An 18,188-nucleotide genomic window follows, 5' to 3' on the forward strand; every position below is an offset into this window, starting at 1 on the left:
TTAATTCCCTGGGGCTGATTTCGAGTATGAAATGTGGAATTAAAAACAATATTGACCGTGAACTGTTCCGTTGCTGTGGAAACGTGTCTGCCATCAACAAATAGACAAGCCTTCGCTTGAAAATTTCACAACTATTTTCTCAACTCTGCAGATGAAGTAAATTTTCGCTCAGCAATGAGTTCTAATTTTGATGACGACATTTACGGTGGCTTTAGTGGAGTTACCAATAAACTGTTCAACTACGACGCGAAAGAAGATCAAGCGTTCCAGAATGCGGTCCGCACGTCCAGCTACGGCAAGAAGGCTACCACGCCCAAGTTCTTCTGGAACGGGGACAAGCTCGGTTCGGCCGAACCGACCACCGCAATGGCACGGCCCTCCACCGCGATCCGGCCGGTCGGCTACTCGTCCCACAACTCCAAACTGTTCGACCCGCTCAACCAGGCGGCGAAGAAGATCGTGGTGATGGAAAACCGGAAGGAGGAAACGCCCGAACAGCGGTACAAGAATCTGGAGACAAAGATCTACGCCCTGCTGGAGGAATCGATCGTGGCCAGCACGGGCGGCAAGCCGGACATGGCGACCAGCCTGGCGAAGGCGAAGGAGGCGTCCTCGCTCGACCGGACGCTGCTGCGGATGCGCGACCAGGACGGTGGCACCTACACGCACAACTTCGATCTGACGTTTTTCGTGCTGTTCAATCTGGCCAACGTGTACGCGAAGAACGAGATGTACATCGAGGCGCTGAACACGTACACGCTGATGACGAAGAACAAGATGTTCCCGAACGTTAACCGGCTGAAGATCAACATGGGCAACATTTACTTCCAGCTCGGACTGTACACGAAGGCGATCAAGATGTACCGGATGGCGCTGGACCAGGTGCCGGGCAATCAGAAGGAGCTGCGGCTGAAGATAACGCACAACATTGGGATACTGTTTATCCGGATGGGCCAGTACTCGGATGCGGCGACCAGCTTCGAGTTTATCATGTCGGAGAAGGGCGATCTGAAGACGGGGCTGCATCTGATCCTGTGCTACTACGCGCTGGGCGATGTGGAGAAGATCAAGCACGCCTTTCAGCTGCTGCTGGACATCCAGATCGATTACAACGAGGAGGAGAAAGCGTTCCAGGCGAATGTAAGTGCAGGAGAGTGGGGTCTTGCTGGGGATATCAGCTCTATTTCACTATCTATTTCCCACAGTCAAATCCTGCGTACGAGTACATCAATGAGATGATCAAGTCGGACGAGCTGCATAGCTACGAGCGCAAGCTGCGTCATCTGGCGGAGAAGAACATCCTGATCTCGGCGAACCTCATTTCTACGATCATTGACGATTACTTCAACGATGGGTATAGCTGGTGCGTGGAAACGATCAAGAACTCGTACTTTTCATCGTTGGCGACCGATCTGGAGCTGAAGAAGGCAGTCATATATCTGAAGCAGGACGACTTTCAGCAAGCGATCGATACGCTGAAGTACTTTGAAAAGAAGGAATCCAACATTGCGATCAATGCGGCCATTAATTTGAGCTTCATTTACATACTGGTAAGGGGAATGGTTGAGTCTGGGGCACACGAAACACCTGATGATCCTCTTCCTTTCTGTTCTTTTCTCTAGAAAAAAGACGTAGCCGCAGCGGAAAACTATGCTGAGGCGGCGAAAAAGATCGACAGCTACTGCCCGGCCGCTTTCATCAACAGCGGCGTCTGCTGCTACATGAGGGCGGACTACGAAACGGCCAAGCTGATGTTTACCAGCGCGCTCGACATCGATTCCACCTCGTTCGAGGCACTGTACAACATGGGGCTGATCTTCAAGCAGCTGGGCGACCACAACAGTGCGCTGATCTACTTCCGCAAGCTCATCTCGAGCCTGGGGCACGAGCAGCACCCGGAGGTGCTGTACCAGATCGCCAGCCTGTACGACGCGCTCGGCGATGTCGGTACGGCTCTGGAGTACTACCTGCAGCTGCTCAGCCTGGTGCAGCAGGACCACCGGATCATCCAGAAGATTGGCGAGCTGTACGAGGCGGACGGGGAGCGGCAGCAGGCGTACCACTATCACCACGAATCGTACCGCATCTATCCGATCGAGGCGACCGTCGTCAACTGGCTCTGCTCGCACTACATCGAGCTGCAGGTGGTCGAGAAGGCGATCGGGTTTTACGAGAAGGCCGTGCTGCGCAACCCGCTCGATCCGTACTATCTGTTGCGCATTGCTGGGTGCTATCGGCGCATTGGCAATCAGCAACGGTCGATGGCACTGTTCCGCATGATACACGAGATTTATCCGGACAATACGGACTGCTTGCGGGCGCTGATGCATCTGGCCCAGTCGCAGGGCAATGGGGAGCTGTACGAGCGGTACAGCGGGGAGCTGCAGAAGCTGGAGAAGCAGAAGGAGGTTCGACAGAGGATTGGTACCTCGCGGCCGACCAACTCGGGCAGTGAGTATGGCAGTGGGGTTTGTTTTTTTTTTGCTGAAGGACGAGATACAGAGTGTTAGCGTAATCTTTAAGCCTTGGGATTAGTGATGGGAAAAATGATGTTTTCCTCGGAATCGATTCCGGAATCGGCTTCGGAATCGGCTTCAGAATCGGAATCGACTCCGGAATCGGTTTCGGAATCGGAATCATCTCCGAAATTGGGTCCGGAATCACAACAGGTTCCGGAATCGAAAGCGGCTCTGAAATCGGAATTGGCTCCCAAATCAGAATCGGCTTCGAAATTGGAATCAGTTTTGGCATCTCCATAAAAAGGGACGTTTGGATTATTGATGGGAATAATGAAGTTTTCGTCGGAATCGATTCCGGCAGGCTCCGAACCTACGATCCGGAATCGATTCCAGAACAATACCGGATCGTAGGTCCGGAATCAGTTTCCGGAATCGAGTACGGAAAAGACTCGAAAGCTGGCTCTGGAATCGGAATCGGGTCCGGAATCGAAATCGGAGTTGGTTTTGGCATCTCCATAAGAATCGGCGTTTGGGTCCAATCATGCTACGTATTGATAGCCGCAAAGAATCAAAATGTACTTGTCCGAACAATCCATTCTCATGGAGATTCCCAGACTGATTTCTCTACTGAAACTTCTTATTTATATTCAAGAACTGATTCTCATTCCCGAGCTATATCCAATTCTGGAGTCAATTCTTATTCCGTTTCCGGAGCAAATTACGATTCGCAGGTCGAATCCGATTCCGGATCTAACTCTCATTCCTGTGCCGTGTCCGTTTCCGGATTCGGAGTCGACTTCGGAATCCGGAATGAATTCGCTAATCTCCGAAATTGGCTCGAGAATCGGCACCTGAATCGGATTCGCATGCAGTATCGAAATCGGCTCCAGAATCCGTTAGGTCCAATTCCAAGCTCCCACCACTAGTTGGGATGTTACAAAAGTAATTGTAAGGTATTTAAACATATCAATCCTCCTCCCTTTACATTCGCTTTAGGTTCCCGTATGTCTAGCGGCGATTACAGCGTGCGTTCGGCCGGCCATGAGGGCTATCAACCGCCCGGCACCGGTACGGGTTCGGCCCACTCGTCCGCCGGCCTCCCGTCCAAGAGTGCGGACGTTTCGCCCGAGTACAGCAACAACTTTACGCCACACGCCGGCTACGGCTATGCGGATCCGCTCGGCCCACCGCAGGAGCGTCCACGTACCGGCGTGCGCAAGAATCTCACCTTCGACGATGAGTCGGACGAAGAAATTAATACGATCGATCTGCTGCCCGCTTAATCATGATGGGCTGGTAATCCTTTATTGCTGGCTTTTGCTTTTGTTTGTAACTCTTAGAAGTTTTTAACACTTCTTGCCGCTCATAAATAGTGATGGTTAATTTAAAAATAATAATATAAAAAACAGACATACAGCTAAACCTAATTACGGTATCACGAAGCTGCCCCCATCGTGGGATCCACTTCCGACAGGAATGCAAACCAATCCCCAAACAGTGCCCGTTCCTCAGCCGACTGGAGCGTTTTTAGCTGTTGCTCGATCAAAAGCAGGTACTTGATGTCATCACGGTACTCCAGCACCAGGTCGGCGCTGATGGCAATGCCTCGGAAAATCATCCGCTCGTCGTCCACGGCTTTCGGCACGACAATGCGTGTCCCGTCGGCGGGTACACTCTCGTCCGAAGGGGAGGCACGGGAGCCACCACCCTGCACGGGACGGGTCATAATTTCCCGGAAGTAGGCCGGCAGCTGGTGCATATCACAGTACGCCCGAAGCCCGGTCAGCAGCAGCTCAACGTACTGCTTCTGATGCATTTCGGTAGCTTTCGGGCGCGTTCGGTGCGCATTTAGCACCGGATAGTGGTTGGGTTCGGTTTGCTGGGCGTCGCCCGCTTCCGCCGGCTCTTGGTCGCTACACTCTAGCCAGCAGCGCTCGTGCAGCTGCTTAAAGAAGCAGCGCACAGTGGACAGGCGTGCGCCACGGTTCAGCTTCTGCAGCAGGTGCTCGGACAGGCGCAACCGCAGGAAAGGCGAACGCAGGTTACGGATCGTCCGGAGCGCGAGCGTAATACTGAAGTAGCCGGACGCTTCGAGCGTTTTCCACAGCTGACGGGCGTAGTGCTGACTGTTGTCTTTGGCACACGGGTACTCGATCTGGCCGTCGCTATGCTGAAACTCGCTCAGGTTCACCGCCACCGTGAGAATGTTCAGCAGGCGCTAAAAAGGCGGAGATTGTGTTTGAATATCTTACTGTTTAAATTCATTTTCTCTTGCTTACCGATACGACAGCGATGTCCTCTTGCGGGTAATGAAGCGCATTCATGTTGATAAACATTTGGAAAAGCTTTTTGACGAACAGATTCACGCTGCCGTAGTCTCCGTTCCAGAAGAGCTGCGCCACCAGTGGATTGCGCGTGGGATTGCATAGGTTATGTTGCGTTCTGGTCGGATTGCTGTTTCGAGGGGCGGAGAAAAAGATCCAATCAAACTGTTAGCATATTAATCGCTTTACACATGCTTGTCTTCCGTCTTACCGCAGCATCCACATGGCAAAGTCCATCTCGAGCAGCTTGACCAACACGCGCAGCACCGCAAACAACCGCTGGAAGCGTTCCGGGCGCGCCAGCCGATCGAAATCGTAACACATCCGGTTGGTCAGCATCCACGTGTTGTAGTTGTACATCATCGCATCATCATCCTCCTCTTCGGACGTTCGACGACGGGTCGTGCCTTTTTTCGAACCGGCTGCAACGCGCCGATTGCCTGCCCCTTCTTCCTGGTGCGTCTCAATGCCACGCTCGATCAGATGCAGCACGTTCCGGAACAGTCCCTCGCGCTGATCGCACCGCCCAAAGCACGCTGCATCGAGCCGGCCCATCACGATCCGCTGATAGGCCGGCCGCAAATCCCACCGACACGGCGGGAAGTGTTCCAGGCACGTTTCCAGCGCCTCGCCCGTCCCGTCCACTATCTCCGCAACACCGTAATCTACCCGCAGCTCTTCCGACGGACGGTTAAACGTTAGCATCAGCTGCAGCCCCGCCACGAACAGCTCCGCATCGATAAACTCCTGCCGCAGGCTCGCTTGGTTTACGAACTCGACGAACTGATCCGGCCGATGCTCGAGCAGCTGGTCGTGCGTGCTCAACTGCCGCAACGAGCCGACGCACTTTGCCCGCGGGCTGCGCTTGTTCGCGTGACGCTGGGCACAGTCGGTGATGCTGTGGACGCAGCGCGGCACATAGTCCAGCGCTAGCCGCTGGCAAACGTCGAAGTAGTTCCTGCCCAGCACGAGCAGCAGCTTTTCGAACGGCACCAGCTCGGACTGGGATGGGGCGGCAGCAGCAGCCATCGCGAACGGTGGTGATGCGCTGCAGGGAAGATTGTTGATGGGGTCGGATTTTCGCTTCTTTTTCGCTGGTGGATCACCACCCGCACCCGCCACTTCCTCGCCGGTTGACATTCCGATCGTGTTGGTAATGTTTCGCAGTTTGTCTTTCGCGCTACTTCGCGAACTGTTTCGGAGCGCGGCTTCAGTTTGTGCGCGTGATTTGCTTGCGGCCCGAGAAGCGTTGCGCGTGATACGTTTTACAGTGGACATTTTCTGGGAATATTTGGTTGATTTTAACAAGCATAGCACCGGTACAACACAAACTTTTTGATACACAACACAGAGCGTCGCGCTTGTTTCGATTTCAACAGAAACTTACACAAACGTCGCGCGAAACACTGCTACATTCTCGATTACAGGGTTTGCCACGATTTATTGGTCAGTACCGAACATGTTTTGGGCTCGACTCGCGATTTAATCATCGTGTCTCATAGATTTTTGGTTCGTTCCCATAATTTATTGGGATCGTCCGATCGGATATCAATACAATTGAACCAAAAAATTCTGAAAAACGCCCAGAAAACCGTGCGAAGACGCCACAAAAAGATGGAAAGCCACCAAAAATAATGGGAACCAACCAATACATCGTGGCAAACCCTGTATCCGTAGTTACAGCCGGATAATCGACAGAAACGGATAATACAAACAATTTGACAGCAATTCAAATAAAACGGTGACCACACTACACCACATATTTGAATAAAAAAATTCCGTTAAATAAAAAATCAATTTATGTTCTTTGGCTATGTTTTATAAATAAAATATGATTTATCAGCTGTTTTGTTTCAATTATCATTCAATTTTAGCAACCAGAATATCATTCAGGAAACATCTTTGTAATTTAAAGTGCTACCTTTATTTTTAGCCTGTGAAGATTAATCAGCCTACAGGAGTCGTAAATGACTTCAATGATGCAACAACATCAACATCAACAACAAGTTACATAAATGCGTCTGTAAGGTAGCGGTAATTGCTCCTTCCAGCGTGCGTGCGTTTTTTTATTGTTTGGAATTTGACACCCGCTGTAGGTGACAGCTTAAAACCGTATGCGTCATACGGACGTCACACGAAGCGTAAACTTTGGCGTAAATTGGATTTCAGCCATACAACCCTATAATCTTTTGACAGGAAGTTTACACTCTTCCATACAAATCAAGCGTAAACTTTTTGAGTTTACGCCTCGTGAGACGTTCGTATCAGAATCAAACAATTTTGATTTTTCTGCACGGCTGCCCGCACGCCCGCAGGAGTGATGGTCGCAAAAATCTTGGTCGCATAAATTTGGGCGGAAAATTTTTGTTCGCTTAAATGTTGGTCGCAAAATGTTTGTTCGCTTAAATCTTGGCCGCAATAATACAATCTATTTCGAGATACTCGAAGAATACTCGTAACTTGAATATCGATGTAAGTTGCGTTTCACTTGGCTCGGCTTAAATATAGTTTATCATTCGATTTCTTTTTAATTGCTGCTTTTATACATTTTTTTAAATGTAGTATTTTTATACACTTTTTTTAATAAATGCGATTCCTGCACCCATGCTTTGAACATTAATGGCTTTTAAGTAGAATATTTTTTCTAGGAGATTTGTGATTTATACTGCATCGGACATTTTTTTAATCAAATTGTATTGATTTGACATTAGATCTGTCAAATTTAGAAAATTGCGTGTGTCGTGAACTGCGTAATTCGCGAACATACTCTACGTGTTGAACGTACAAAATAAACATTCAAAGTTGAAGTTTTTTTGTATTGTTTAAAAAGTAAAGAAAAAGGATAGCTGTATTTGTGTATTCTTAGTCTTGCGATGGCCCGTTTTTTATTATACCATTAAAAGCCCGGTTCACAATCAGTTTCCGAACCGGTATGGATTCAGCAAGGGTTATAGTTTTTTTTTTCAGTTAAATAATAGTCCCTCAGTCGTTCCGGATATGTATTGAATTTGTAAGCGTTTTATCATCGTTCACTTCGGAGCTAACGGGAACCTTGAAATCTCTTTGTGTAACCTTCTGAACGGGCCATATTAATTATTTTACAATAAATAAGACAAACGTACGCATATATTCACGTATTCACGTTTAATCATTTCTTCAAATATTCTTCAATCCAAACATTATGCTTGGGACAGGATGAAATTGGTTTTATTGCAATTTTATACATTGGAATACGTTTGTGATACTAAAATTATTGGAGTAAATCGTTCAGATACCATTTCTGACTGTTGTTAAATGCAAAACAGTGCAATGGCAAAAAGTACCTGATTTAATAGTAAACACTCTTATTTTCATTATATTTATCATTTTTATTATAGGCAATTTCATGAAATTGATTCACGTCGAATCGTAAAAGAATCCCAGAATCCCGCAAACATCAAATCACTGTATTGTTGCTCCATAATCTGATTGGTTCTAAGCGTCATCAACGCAACATGTCAGGATGGCCGAGCGGTCTAAGGCGCTACGTTCAGGTCGTAGTCTACTCTGTAGGCGTGGGTTCGAATCCCACTTCTGACAATTGGAGCACTTTTTTGTTCAATCAGCGTATGATCGGCAACGACAAGTATATACCGCAAACAAACACGCCAGGGAAAGTGTCAGCCTTTAATCTCAACCAGTACTACTCTCTGCCTCTCATATTTTATATTCTCTTCTCGCATCAATCCGGATGTGTGCAGTGCAACATGTTTTTTACTCCTGCAGTTTAAAAATAACCGTACAAACTTAGAATAAAATACGACGAGAGGGAAAATGAAGCAAATTGGGTGCGAATCATTCTCGTGATACTCAGAGACAGGAAAGAGTATTTCTGTCTGTCTATCTGAATCGCTATTTTAATATTTTTTTTTAAATATTGTTAACACCATAACATCATATCACTCGAGCTTTTTGCTATTCTAGTTTATTTTCTATTCATTTTGCAAGCCATCGTGAGCTTTTGATATATGGCACCGATGAGATCAATGCATTAAACTGTTCAGAAGTCTCTAGTTTGTTCGATAGACACGTAGGTTTGTGATAAGATCGGTAGTAGATCGTTTTCAATCTAGGTTCCGTAGTAGATTCTAAGGGAATTTGGGAAGTCCCGTTTTGGATTGTTGCTTCGCGTTCGTTTAGTTGGTAATTTGTTGTTAAAAATACCCTACATTCCATTTTCTCCTTTTAATACTTAACTTGACAGCACTTGACTGCTTACAATTACCAAACCGATTCCACTACTGCTCGCAACAGTAATGCACTGGCAATGTTGACACCTTGTTCCCTACGGTTGGGCAAACGATGTTAATTTACCGAAACTGGATCAATTATCTGTACGCATCATGTCAGCAACATTCACCCAAGTGGGAGAGGGCTCATTTTTAGTTATTACAGTTTGTTTAATACAATTAATAGTGCAACCACCGCATCACAAACCATTGCGGACCATTTGCGCTCGATGCTTCGCAACAGTGCACGATTTTTATGCTGACGATGCTGTCGGTAAGCGTCTCGTCGGTGCGCAGCAACAATTGCGCCGGTATGCCCAGTGCATTTGCCGGCACAGTGCGCTTAACTTGGCAGCTCGTTGTTTTTTTCACCGTCCCAGCTGTGGGTCGAATGGAAAATAAGCCATAAAGAAAGTACACCCCATATGGTGTGTGGGGTGGAGGATCTACGAAGAAGGTGTCTACGGACTAGAGAAATAACCTCAAACACGAACGCATGTATATTATGCAATTGGTGGGGCGATCAAAATCGCGCGGGATCAAGATTCGTACGAAATTGTTCATCAAAGTCAGGCGCGCGCAAAACACGGTCGATGATGATTAGTGCCAAAAGCGAGAGAGAAAGAAAAACGGCAGCACCGGCAAGTCATCCCGGCCCCCATTGTCGTCATCGTTGGCATGATTTGCAGTATTTTCTTTGGTATGGTGGTATGTTTTGTTAACTCCCTGCTGCTATCGAGCTGGCGGGAGACACGAAGGCATCCCGGGGGGGGGGGGGGGGGGGGAGTGGAAATTGGTTTCAGAAGCTGGGCAACTTTACGGTGGATGTGCTCCAGATTGACGGTGGATGTGCTCCAGATTGACAGAAATCAATTTCCCGCCCGATAGCACCGGTTGTCACTTTCGTGTGCCGGGAAAGGAGCGTAAAAGGGAAAAGTGTGTTGCTGTGGTACGGAAAATGGCAAACGGTGGGTTCGGTGCAGAGAAGGGGTAAAAAAGGTAAAAGAAATAAGAAATGTTGCATCAAAAACCAGTGAAGATGCAAATAAAGCATAAGGCTTTAAACAAAATTTGGTAAATTAATACAAAAAAAGTCTTATCGATTCCTAAAGCTAGCTAAAGGCGACCATTAACTGATCTTGTATAAGAATATTTAATTTATTTATATTTTAAATTCTAAAATTAACGGTATTGTAGCTTCACTCAAACTTCAAGACTAAAAGTAAAAAGGTTCGCAAACTAACCTCAATATCCAATTAACTCGTATCTGATGTGTTTGATTGAATTTGATGCGTTACATTTGGCGTTCACTCGAACCGCTAGCCGGGAAACAGAAAACAATCGAAAGAAATGCGCATAGGACGGAAATTAATTAGCAGCATTCCACCATTCCTTCGGCACAACTTTGAACAATCGTTCGCAAAAATTTCGCAAATTCCAAATTCACCCCCGGGGACGCTTCACAGCGCCTGAGCAAACACAAGGCAGCAGCACTACAAAACGATCGCATTTTCGCGAATCATACCAAAACCCGCATGGCTTGGTTGCCTGCCCTAGCCAAAGACCCAAATACTGCCTAATGCGAAACTAGCGTGAACTCCTTTTACACAATCACACAACAATTCGCTACAATTCATTACTGTGGTGAAGAGGAAAAAAAAAATGCTCCAGTACAAGTACAAAACCGTCTAGGATTTGTTGGACTACGAGGAAAGTAAGAAAGAAAAAACAACTCGCCAACATGTCGAACTATTTGCGCCACCATTACTGCATTACCGCAACCACAACGGCGAGTGCGAGTGAAATGCGGTGACGCGATGGATGATTATGTTAGTGATCGATCGGTTTTTGGCGGCACGGCGGTACTCCACTGCCCAGACCTGCGCCAGACTGCGCGTTCACGTTGACTGATTCTGTGTAATGGACCATGTTTCACAAATTGACAGCAGGTACTGTGGTTCGGGAAGTTCGAGTAATTTTTTTTTTCAGGGAAATCATTTGGCTCGGTAGTCTGCGCTAGAAACATATTAGTTTCGCAAAGTTACTTTACATCAATTGTACATGACTGAATAATAATAATAATAATAATAATAATAATTCGAAGTGCGTTCATTTTTCTTCTGGCCTGTCAGATTTTTATTATTTTCATTCATTTTTGTATTGTTATGTTGAATTTTAAAGCTCTTTAAGTTTTAAGGTATGTTTTCAGCTTTTCGTTTTCATGCTTTACATTAATTGTTTATTGTATAAACTAATTTGTATTAAGTTTGATTGTATTCATGATTTTTTTTAATTAAGTAATTAAGTAGTAATTAACAGAATATTGTATGAATTTAAAATGTGTTAATTTTTCCTCTGCTCTTTCAGATTTTTATTATTTTCATTCGTTTTTGGATTGTAATGTTGAGTTTTTAAACTCTTCAAGTTTTTAGGTCTGTTTTCAGCTTTTCATTTTCATGGTTTATGCTAATTTTGTTTATTGTTTAATGCAGACATGACAAATTACAATTGTTTTTTCTGTTGCTTAGCCGGACAAAAACATAAGAAAAAAGAAAACGAGCGATGAAATATCAATTGTAATATAGTAAAAAGAGAGATAAAAACCTTTAAAACAAATGAAAGATTGAAATAAGCTATCAAAATAAGAATAAAAAAGGTATGAGTGAAAATGCAATCAAAGAAGCAAAAACATGGATGGCGTTACGAGCTAAAAATAATGAAAAATATCAAAAGTAAACTTTTAACTTAAACAAATTATAGATAAAATGGAAACATAAGAATGATACTCGTTTTCTTTCACTTTTTTTTACAAAATCGCTTTCACATTTAGATTGTATTACACCACAAGGAAAGTTTGATTGATTGAACAAATTTTTATACCACTTCCCGATAGCCGTGGTGATTTATTTTAATGAGCAACAATGTTAATCGATTCGAGCAGCGTCGAAGCTGATGTGATGGGCGTGAAGCTCATACGAAAGCGCTGTGCATGATATGTATCATCCTTAGCATAAGTCATAATAGTTTGTTGTTGTAAATATTTGAATGATAGAAGAAGAGAGGAAGAAGAGAAAAAAAAAACGTACACAAATAACGACCCACGAACGGATGCGGATCGTGTAAGTACAGTAAAAGCGCCACCGTCAGCAATGGCATCGGCCTCCCTTTCCTCACCATGGGTACGTTATTAATTAATTTTAAGCCAACTTTATGCTTCGCCTAATTAGGTGCATTGTTGCCCAGTTGGAGCGCTGCGTTTAGGGCCTCTCCGTTTGGTTAGTTGCAACGCCGGCCACCCGAAAGGTTGCTTCCGGTCGCCATGAGCTACGGGCGACTTATATCGACAAGCATCGAGCATCTTTCTCGTTTGCCAACATGCGTCCATTCATGAATAACGATAATCAATCTTCATCTTCACCAGCCTAGGAGGCACAGGATGATAATGCAAAGGTGTACGGCACGTTGCGCATAAACTGCGTAGTAGCGTAACGCTTATAAGCGCTGACGATGTGCTGGAACCGATTGCGGTGGTAAAAAAAAACTCAAACATGAAAATAGCTGCTGCTTACATCTAATGGCGTGTAATCCGTCTACAATGGTAACACGTGTGTGCGGTTAAATGTGGTTAATTTGGTAGGTATGAAATAATTCACCCGGATTAAGCATTGCTCGATGTAATGGCCGTTTTTGGATTTACGCACTGGTGAATGATTACTTTTGTGGCTAATTTAGGTTCTTTCTGCTTTTATTTTTCTTTTATTCTATTTTTTTGTTTTTAGTTATTTAAACTGCGTTATTTTAACAAAGCTAGTTGTGCTTCCTTATCAATTTTATACAATGTTGATACAGTGGCCGGCAATATAAAGTGGCCACTACTTACAATTTTACATTTTTTCCATTTTTTCAGTGAAAAATGAAGTTATTGTACTGCTTTATTTTTTGAAACATTGTTCGTGATATGCTTAAGAATGCGCAGTACCATAACATGGCAAAAATGAGAAGTTAGCTTCAAGAAAAAATATGTTTTCCAAAATTGATCAAAATCACTGTGCCAAAATAAAGTGCCCACTTTATTCATTCTACAGAAAATATTTTTCTGAACAAATATAACACCAAACTTATAATTTATATGCGTTTTTCTTGCATTCTTTACATGTTCGAGGATCTTTGGCGTATTTTTTTCTATTTTTTAAAGGTTTATCTAGTTCTGCATCTAGTTTTTGCATATGGTTCTTCTCAAGCGTTATCAAGAGCTTTAAATTTAAATTTATTTGTTTGTGACACCAGTTTTATCCACCTTCGCACATAGAATCTGCCTCAAATTCTCGATGGAACCAAGATTTAGACTTCATGGAGGACATGCAAGGTGTTTCATACGATACTAATAGAGAAATGTTTTTTGTATTGATTGTGTGTGTTGAGATGCTAGCTTGTAGGAACATGTTTTTAGTTTTCAAACCCCATTTTTTTAAAAGAAATATCCCAAAGTATTGATGAAGAATGTTAAAAAAGGTATCAGCCATAGTTGTACTTTCGATTCACACCAGTTTTTACGCTACTTCTAAAGATAAACACCCCCTAGCTATCACATTGCAATTTTCGTAATTTACTGCCCGTTAGATGTGGCGTCCTTCAACTTCCTCGCTCGAGCTACAGCAATCTAACAAAGCCAATTGGCTTCAATATGATCAAGAACATTCAGATATATCGTTAGATTGTTGAAAAACTGGTATTTGGACAGATGAGTCCAAATGAGAACTGATGTTCAAAAATAACTAGACGCGATCCAACAAACCTATGTGTATGAAGGGTGCAATGTGATGACCAGGGAGGGGTTTTCTATCCGAGGAGTGGGGAGCATGTTATGAATCGACGGCATAATGAAAACTTATACCTATATAAGTATCCTGTGTGAATTTATCTGTTTTCTGTGAAAAATACGGAGTTAGTAAATAAATTTATGTTACAAAAGGAAGACGACTCAAGTTATACACGAAGAATTTTTTATTTTTTTTTTCAATCAAATCGAATAAAACTTCTTAAATGGCTCCCACTTAGTCTTAACTTTAATCCTATCGAGATTTCGTGTGCAAATTTTGATGCAAATGTGGTGAGAATGACGTGATTAGGAATAACAAAATATGTTAAAGCTCTGAAATACTCCTAAGAAGAACAAATGCCAAATATGTGCAAATAAAAAAAAAAATAAAGTCAAAGATCCTCGAACATGTAAAGAATGCGAGAGGAACGCATATAAACTATATGTTTGATGTTATATTTGTTTAGAAAAATATTTTCTGTAGAATGAATAAAGTGGGCACTTTATTTTGGCACAGTGATTTTGATCAATTTTGGAAAACATATTTTTTCTTGAAGCAAACTTCTCATTTTTGTCATGCTATGGTACTGCGCATTCTTAAACATATCGTGAACAATGTATCAAAAAATAAAGCAGTACAATAACTTCATTTTTCACGGAATACATGGAAAAAATGTAAAATTGTAAGTAGTGGCCACTTTATATTGCCGGCCACTGTATATTGCATTCACTTTTCGTCTTTGATTATAATGGTTTCATAAAATTATTCAAAAATGGTTTTACTCAATTCATTCGTCGTTTATTTCATTTCATTTTGCTAACATCAATTCATTCTTTCATTGCTCCATTGCTTGCATTATCAATTCTTCTTTTGCTGCTTCATAAAGTTTGTCTTATTTTATCATTTTTTTAATTAAAAACATTTTTTAGTCGTTTCATTTCTTTCATTTTTTTATTTCGATAATGTTTCCAATTTTTTTCCAAAAAGAAACATGATAATAGATCCGTTACCAATAATCGCTCTAATCATTATCAGCTCCTCCGGTTCGATCTTTAACTATCGAACCGATATTTTAATCGTTTTCCATATCCCTTGCTCTAAATTGGCAAACCTTCGCGCTGCATTCCGTCAAGCATCATCAAGCGATTGCTATCATTTCGGACGACTCGGTTCATTGTTTTTTTTGTGTGTGTGTATGTATGTTTCATTTAATGTAATCTTCATGTATGCCTCACACGCTCGCTTTTCACGTCACATCACTTCCCTGCCCGGTGGCGGCCGTCGGCTGCGACGGGTTTGTAGCCATGGGTTTTTGCCTCCGTTTCATTCGGCACCGGTCGCGCGCACCCGGTCCTTTCTTTTGCACACCGATGCTCGTCGTCGTCGCGGTCGCGATTCGATTTTCCCTACGCTTTTCCAGCATTAAATAATCAAACTTAACGCGCGCCGTCATGCCGTCGCGCCCTTCTGCCCCCTGCCTGCCGCTCGTGCATGTGTGTGTGTGTAATTCGCGGCTTTTCTTAAATAACACTTTTTTGTTGTTGTTGTAGTGGTAGCTATTTTTACACGCCTTTCGTGAGCTCAAAGCTCCTGCCGGCTGTTGTACCGAGGGAGCGAGGGAAAGGGTTCGTCGTCTGGCTTCCACCGCCCCATCGGCATCGAAATCGTTTGGTTCGGAGCGGGCAGGCCAGTAGTAGTGGTTGGTAGCGGTGGTTTTTAGGGAGCGCTGCAGCAAACTAGCGAAAAACGCATTTTCGGTGCAGCGCGCGTCTATTGTTTCGGGCAGGGTGGTATAAATATTGTGGTGCGCCACCGGGAATGGTACAGTCGAGCAGTGCTTTCCATCGAAGTAAGAAGCAATAGTCAGCTAGATCGACCGCAGTTCGTGCACAGGAAAGTGGAATAAAGAAAAAACCAGAAAAATCACAACAGAAACGATGGCTTTTCTATTCAAGGTGGGTTTGATTGATAGTGTGGTGTGCGATTGTACAGTGCAGTGCAGGTCGGCGGGACATTAATGAGCAAGCTAATAGTGCTGTCCACTGCGAGTGATAATAGACACAGCGGAGCGAAAGTAGTCAAAGTGTACCGCCTGCGTTGCGAGTGAAAGTGATGAACAATGAACTGTACGGTTTGGTTTTGCAATTAAGCGCACTGCAGATCAGGAAGCTTAGTAACGCGCTAGCGATGAATGACGGCAAAAACTATAGAATGTGACAGTTATATCACAGTGCTCAGAGTGACCTAATCCCTAGCAAGTGTGGTGAAGCGTTATGCAAATACATTTTTGCCAGCTAGTGCTGAACAAACGTGCCGGCCTGTGCAACGACCGATGATCTTAACCGATGGTTTCACTGGTGTGCTTTTTTCTTATTACAGACCGTTGCCTGCCTGGCGCTGCTGTCAGTCGCTGCCTGCGAGTATGGCGGCGAGGAGGAGCATCACGGACACCACCACAGCGTCGGCTACTCGTACGCCAAGTTCAGCGGACCGGTCAGTGGGCCGGCGCACGAGATCCACGTCGAGGACAAGCACGGGCACGGGCACCAGATCGACTATGTTGCGAAGCCGGACTACGTGTTCGAGTACGGCGTGGAGGACCCGAAAAGCAAGGTCTCGCAGAGCCGCAAGGAGCACCGGCACGAGGACGAGCTGCACGGCGAGTACAGCCTGCACCAGCCGGACGGCAAACTGCGCACGGTCAAGTACAGCTCGAACAAGCACAGCGGATTCCAGGCTGAAGTGTTGATCGATGGAAAGCCACTGCACGAGGAGGAGCTGACCAAGCTGGCCCACGAGGCGGCATCGCAGAGCGCCCACCAGCACCAGCACCAGTTCCACCATCAGCACCAGGACGAGCACAAGGCGTACGGTGGCGCGGAACAGCAGACCTACGGCGGTGAATCGTCCTACGGTGCGGAGGGTGCTGAGGAGGGAGCGCAGGAAGAGTACTACCACTAGGAACGATAAATAGATCGGTGGCAGGCTGTTCAGCAGTGAATGAAACGATCAGCATTACCACGATACCCCGCAGTAGAGGAAAGAGAAGAAATCCACATCCCTGCTACCGGAAGGTGGTGGGAGTTTGGAATAGAACTGACAAGAATACTCTACTTCCGATGCTTTTTTTTAAACGATGCTTGCTCTAAGCGTTGAACAATGTTCCTAGGCTGATCGACTCTTTCTTTAAGATTATCTTCTGCTTTAACAATTTCACTCATAACTTTGATTTCCTTGTAAGCTTCGGCAGGGTAATTTGGCACCGTAGGTGCAAGGTTGACCAGCAAAAGCAGTTTTACGATGCACATGTACCCTAAAGGGGAATGTTAACTAGTGTAGTAGTTTCGTGTAAAACCAAATGAAAAGAGCGACTCTCCTGTGCTGGGAGAAAGGAATAAAAATTATTCAATTGAATGTAATTATTTCTTTTTCCAACGATGGCTACATCGCAACGGAACACTAACAAGTCGAAAAAACAATAGAGGTTTCCGTAGTGTAGCGGTTATCACGTCTGCTTCACACGCAGAAGGCCCCCGGTTCGATCCCGGGCGGAAACAGCAATGACAGTCATGATCAGCAGTTGACAAGAATGTCGATGACTGTTTTGTCGCAGTCGATATAGGAGATCACAAGCGATTGTGGTGATTGGGTGATATTATTGTTGCGGTTGGTGTTGATCCCTTGGCCCAGAGGTGAAGCTGACTAGGAAACAATAGAGGTTTCCGTGGTGTAGCGGTTATCACGTCTGCTTCACACGCAGAAGGCCCCCGGTTCGATCCCGGGCGGAAACAGCAATGACAGTCATGATCAGCAGTTGACAAGAATGTCGATGACTGTTTTGTCGCTGTCGATATAGGAGATCACAAGCGATTGTGGTGATTGGGTGATATTATTGTTGCGGTTGATGTTGATCCCTTACCCCAGAGGTGAAGATGACGAGGAAACAATAGAGGTTTCCGTGGTGTAGCGGTTATCACGTCTGCTTCACACGCAGAAGGCCCCCGGTTCGATCCCGGGCGGAAACAGCAATGACAGTCATGATCAGCAGTTGACAAGAATGTCGATGACTGTTTTGTCGCTGTCGATATAGGAGATTACAAGCGATTGTGGTGATTGTGTGATATTATTGTTGCGGTTGGTGTTGATCCCTTGGCCCAGAGGTGAAGCTGACGAGGAAACAATAGAGGTTTCCGTGGTGTAGCGGTTATCACATCTGCCTAACACGCAGAAGGCCCCCGGTTCGATCCCGGGCGGAAACAGCAATGACAGTCATGATCAGCAGTTGACACGAATGTCGATGACTGTTTTGTCACAGTC

The 18,188-nt window shown here is 44.9% G+C and overlaps 3 protein-coding genes and 5 non-coding genes across 8 annotated transcripts; 7 read left to right on the forward strand and 1 right to left on the reverse strand.

Annotated features, from left to right (window-relative positions):
- The first annotated feature begins 143 nt into the window (after positions 1-143).
- LOC120896303 (intraflagellar transport protein 88 homolog) lies at positions 144-3,869 on the forward strand. The gene is made up of 4 exons (XM_040300308.1): positions 144-1,140; positions 1,206-1,550; positions 1,623-2,451; positions 3,456-3,869. Exons 1-4 carry the CDS (start codon positions 175-177, stop codon positions 3,740-3,742), a joined length of 2,427 nt encoding a protein of 808 aa, XP_040156242.1. The 5' UTR covers positions 144-174; the 3' UTR covers positions 3,743-3,869.
- LOC120896304 lies at positions 3,727-6,413 on the reverse strand. The gene is made up of 3 exons (XM_040300309.1): positions 4,995-6,413; positions 4,739-4,913; positions 3,727-4,677 (listed from the first exon to the last, which is right to left on the reverse strand). The coding sequence occupies exons 1-3, from the start codon at positions 6,059-6,061 to the stop codon at positions 3,895-3,897; spliced, it is 2,025 nt and encodes a 674-aa protein (XP_040156243.1). The 5' UTR covers positions 6,062-6,413; the 3' UTR covers positions 3,727-3,894.
- A 1,866-nt stretch (positions 6,414-8,279) lies between these two features.
- Positions 8,280-8,362, forward strand: Trnal-cag. Its single transcript has one exon. It is a non-coding gene; the product is annotated as a tRNA-Leu (tRNA).
- Positions 8,363-15,676: 7,314 nt separating this feature from the next.
- Positions 15,677-17,285, forward strand: LOC120896054 (adult-specific cuticular protein ACP-20-like). The gene is made up of 2 exons (XM_040299870.1): positions 15,677-15,826; positions 16,251-17,285. Exons 1-2 carry the CDS (start codon positions 15,809-15,811, stop codon positions 16,830-16,832), a joined length of 600 nt encoding a protein of 199 aa, XP_040155804.1. The 5' UTR covers positions 15,677-15,808; the 3' UTR covers positions 16,833-17,285.
- Positions 17,286-17,355: 70 nt separating this feature from the next.
- Trnav-cac lies at positions 17,356-17,428 on the forward strand. Its single transcript has one exon. It is a non-coding gene; the product is annotated as a tRNA-Val (tRNA).
- Positions 17,429-17,589: 161 nt separating this feature from the next.
- Trnav-cac lies at positions 17,590-17,662 on the forward strand. The gene has a single exon. It is a non-coding gene; the product is annotated as a tRNA-Val (tRNA).
- A 161-nt stretch (positions 17,663-17,823) lies between these two features.
- Positions 17,824-17,896, forward strand: Trnav-cac. Its single transcript has one exon. It is a non-coding gene; the product is annotated as a tRNA-Val (tRNA).
- A 161-nt stretch (positions 17,897-18,057) lies between these two features.
- Trnav-aac lies at positions 18,058-18,130 on the forward strand. The gene has a single exon. It is a non-coding gene; the product is annotated as a tRNA-Val (tRNA).
- The last annotated feature ends 58 nt before the right edge of the window (positions 18,131-18,188 follow it).

The sequence above is a fragment of the Anopheles arabiensis genome, chromosome 2 (genome assembly GCF_016920715.1).
Source record: "Anopheles arabiensis isolate DONGOLA chromosome 2, AaraD3, whole genome shotgun sequence".
NCBI classification, from domain to species: Eukaryota; Metazoa; Arthropoda; class Insecta; order Diptera; family Culicidae; genus Anopheles; species Anopheles arabiensis.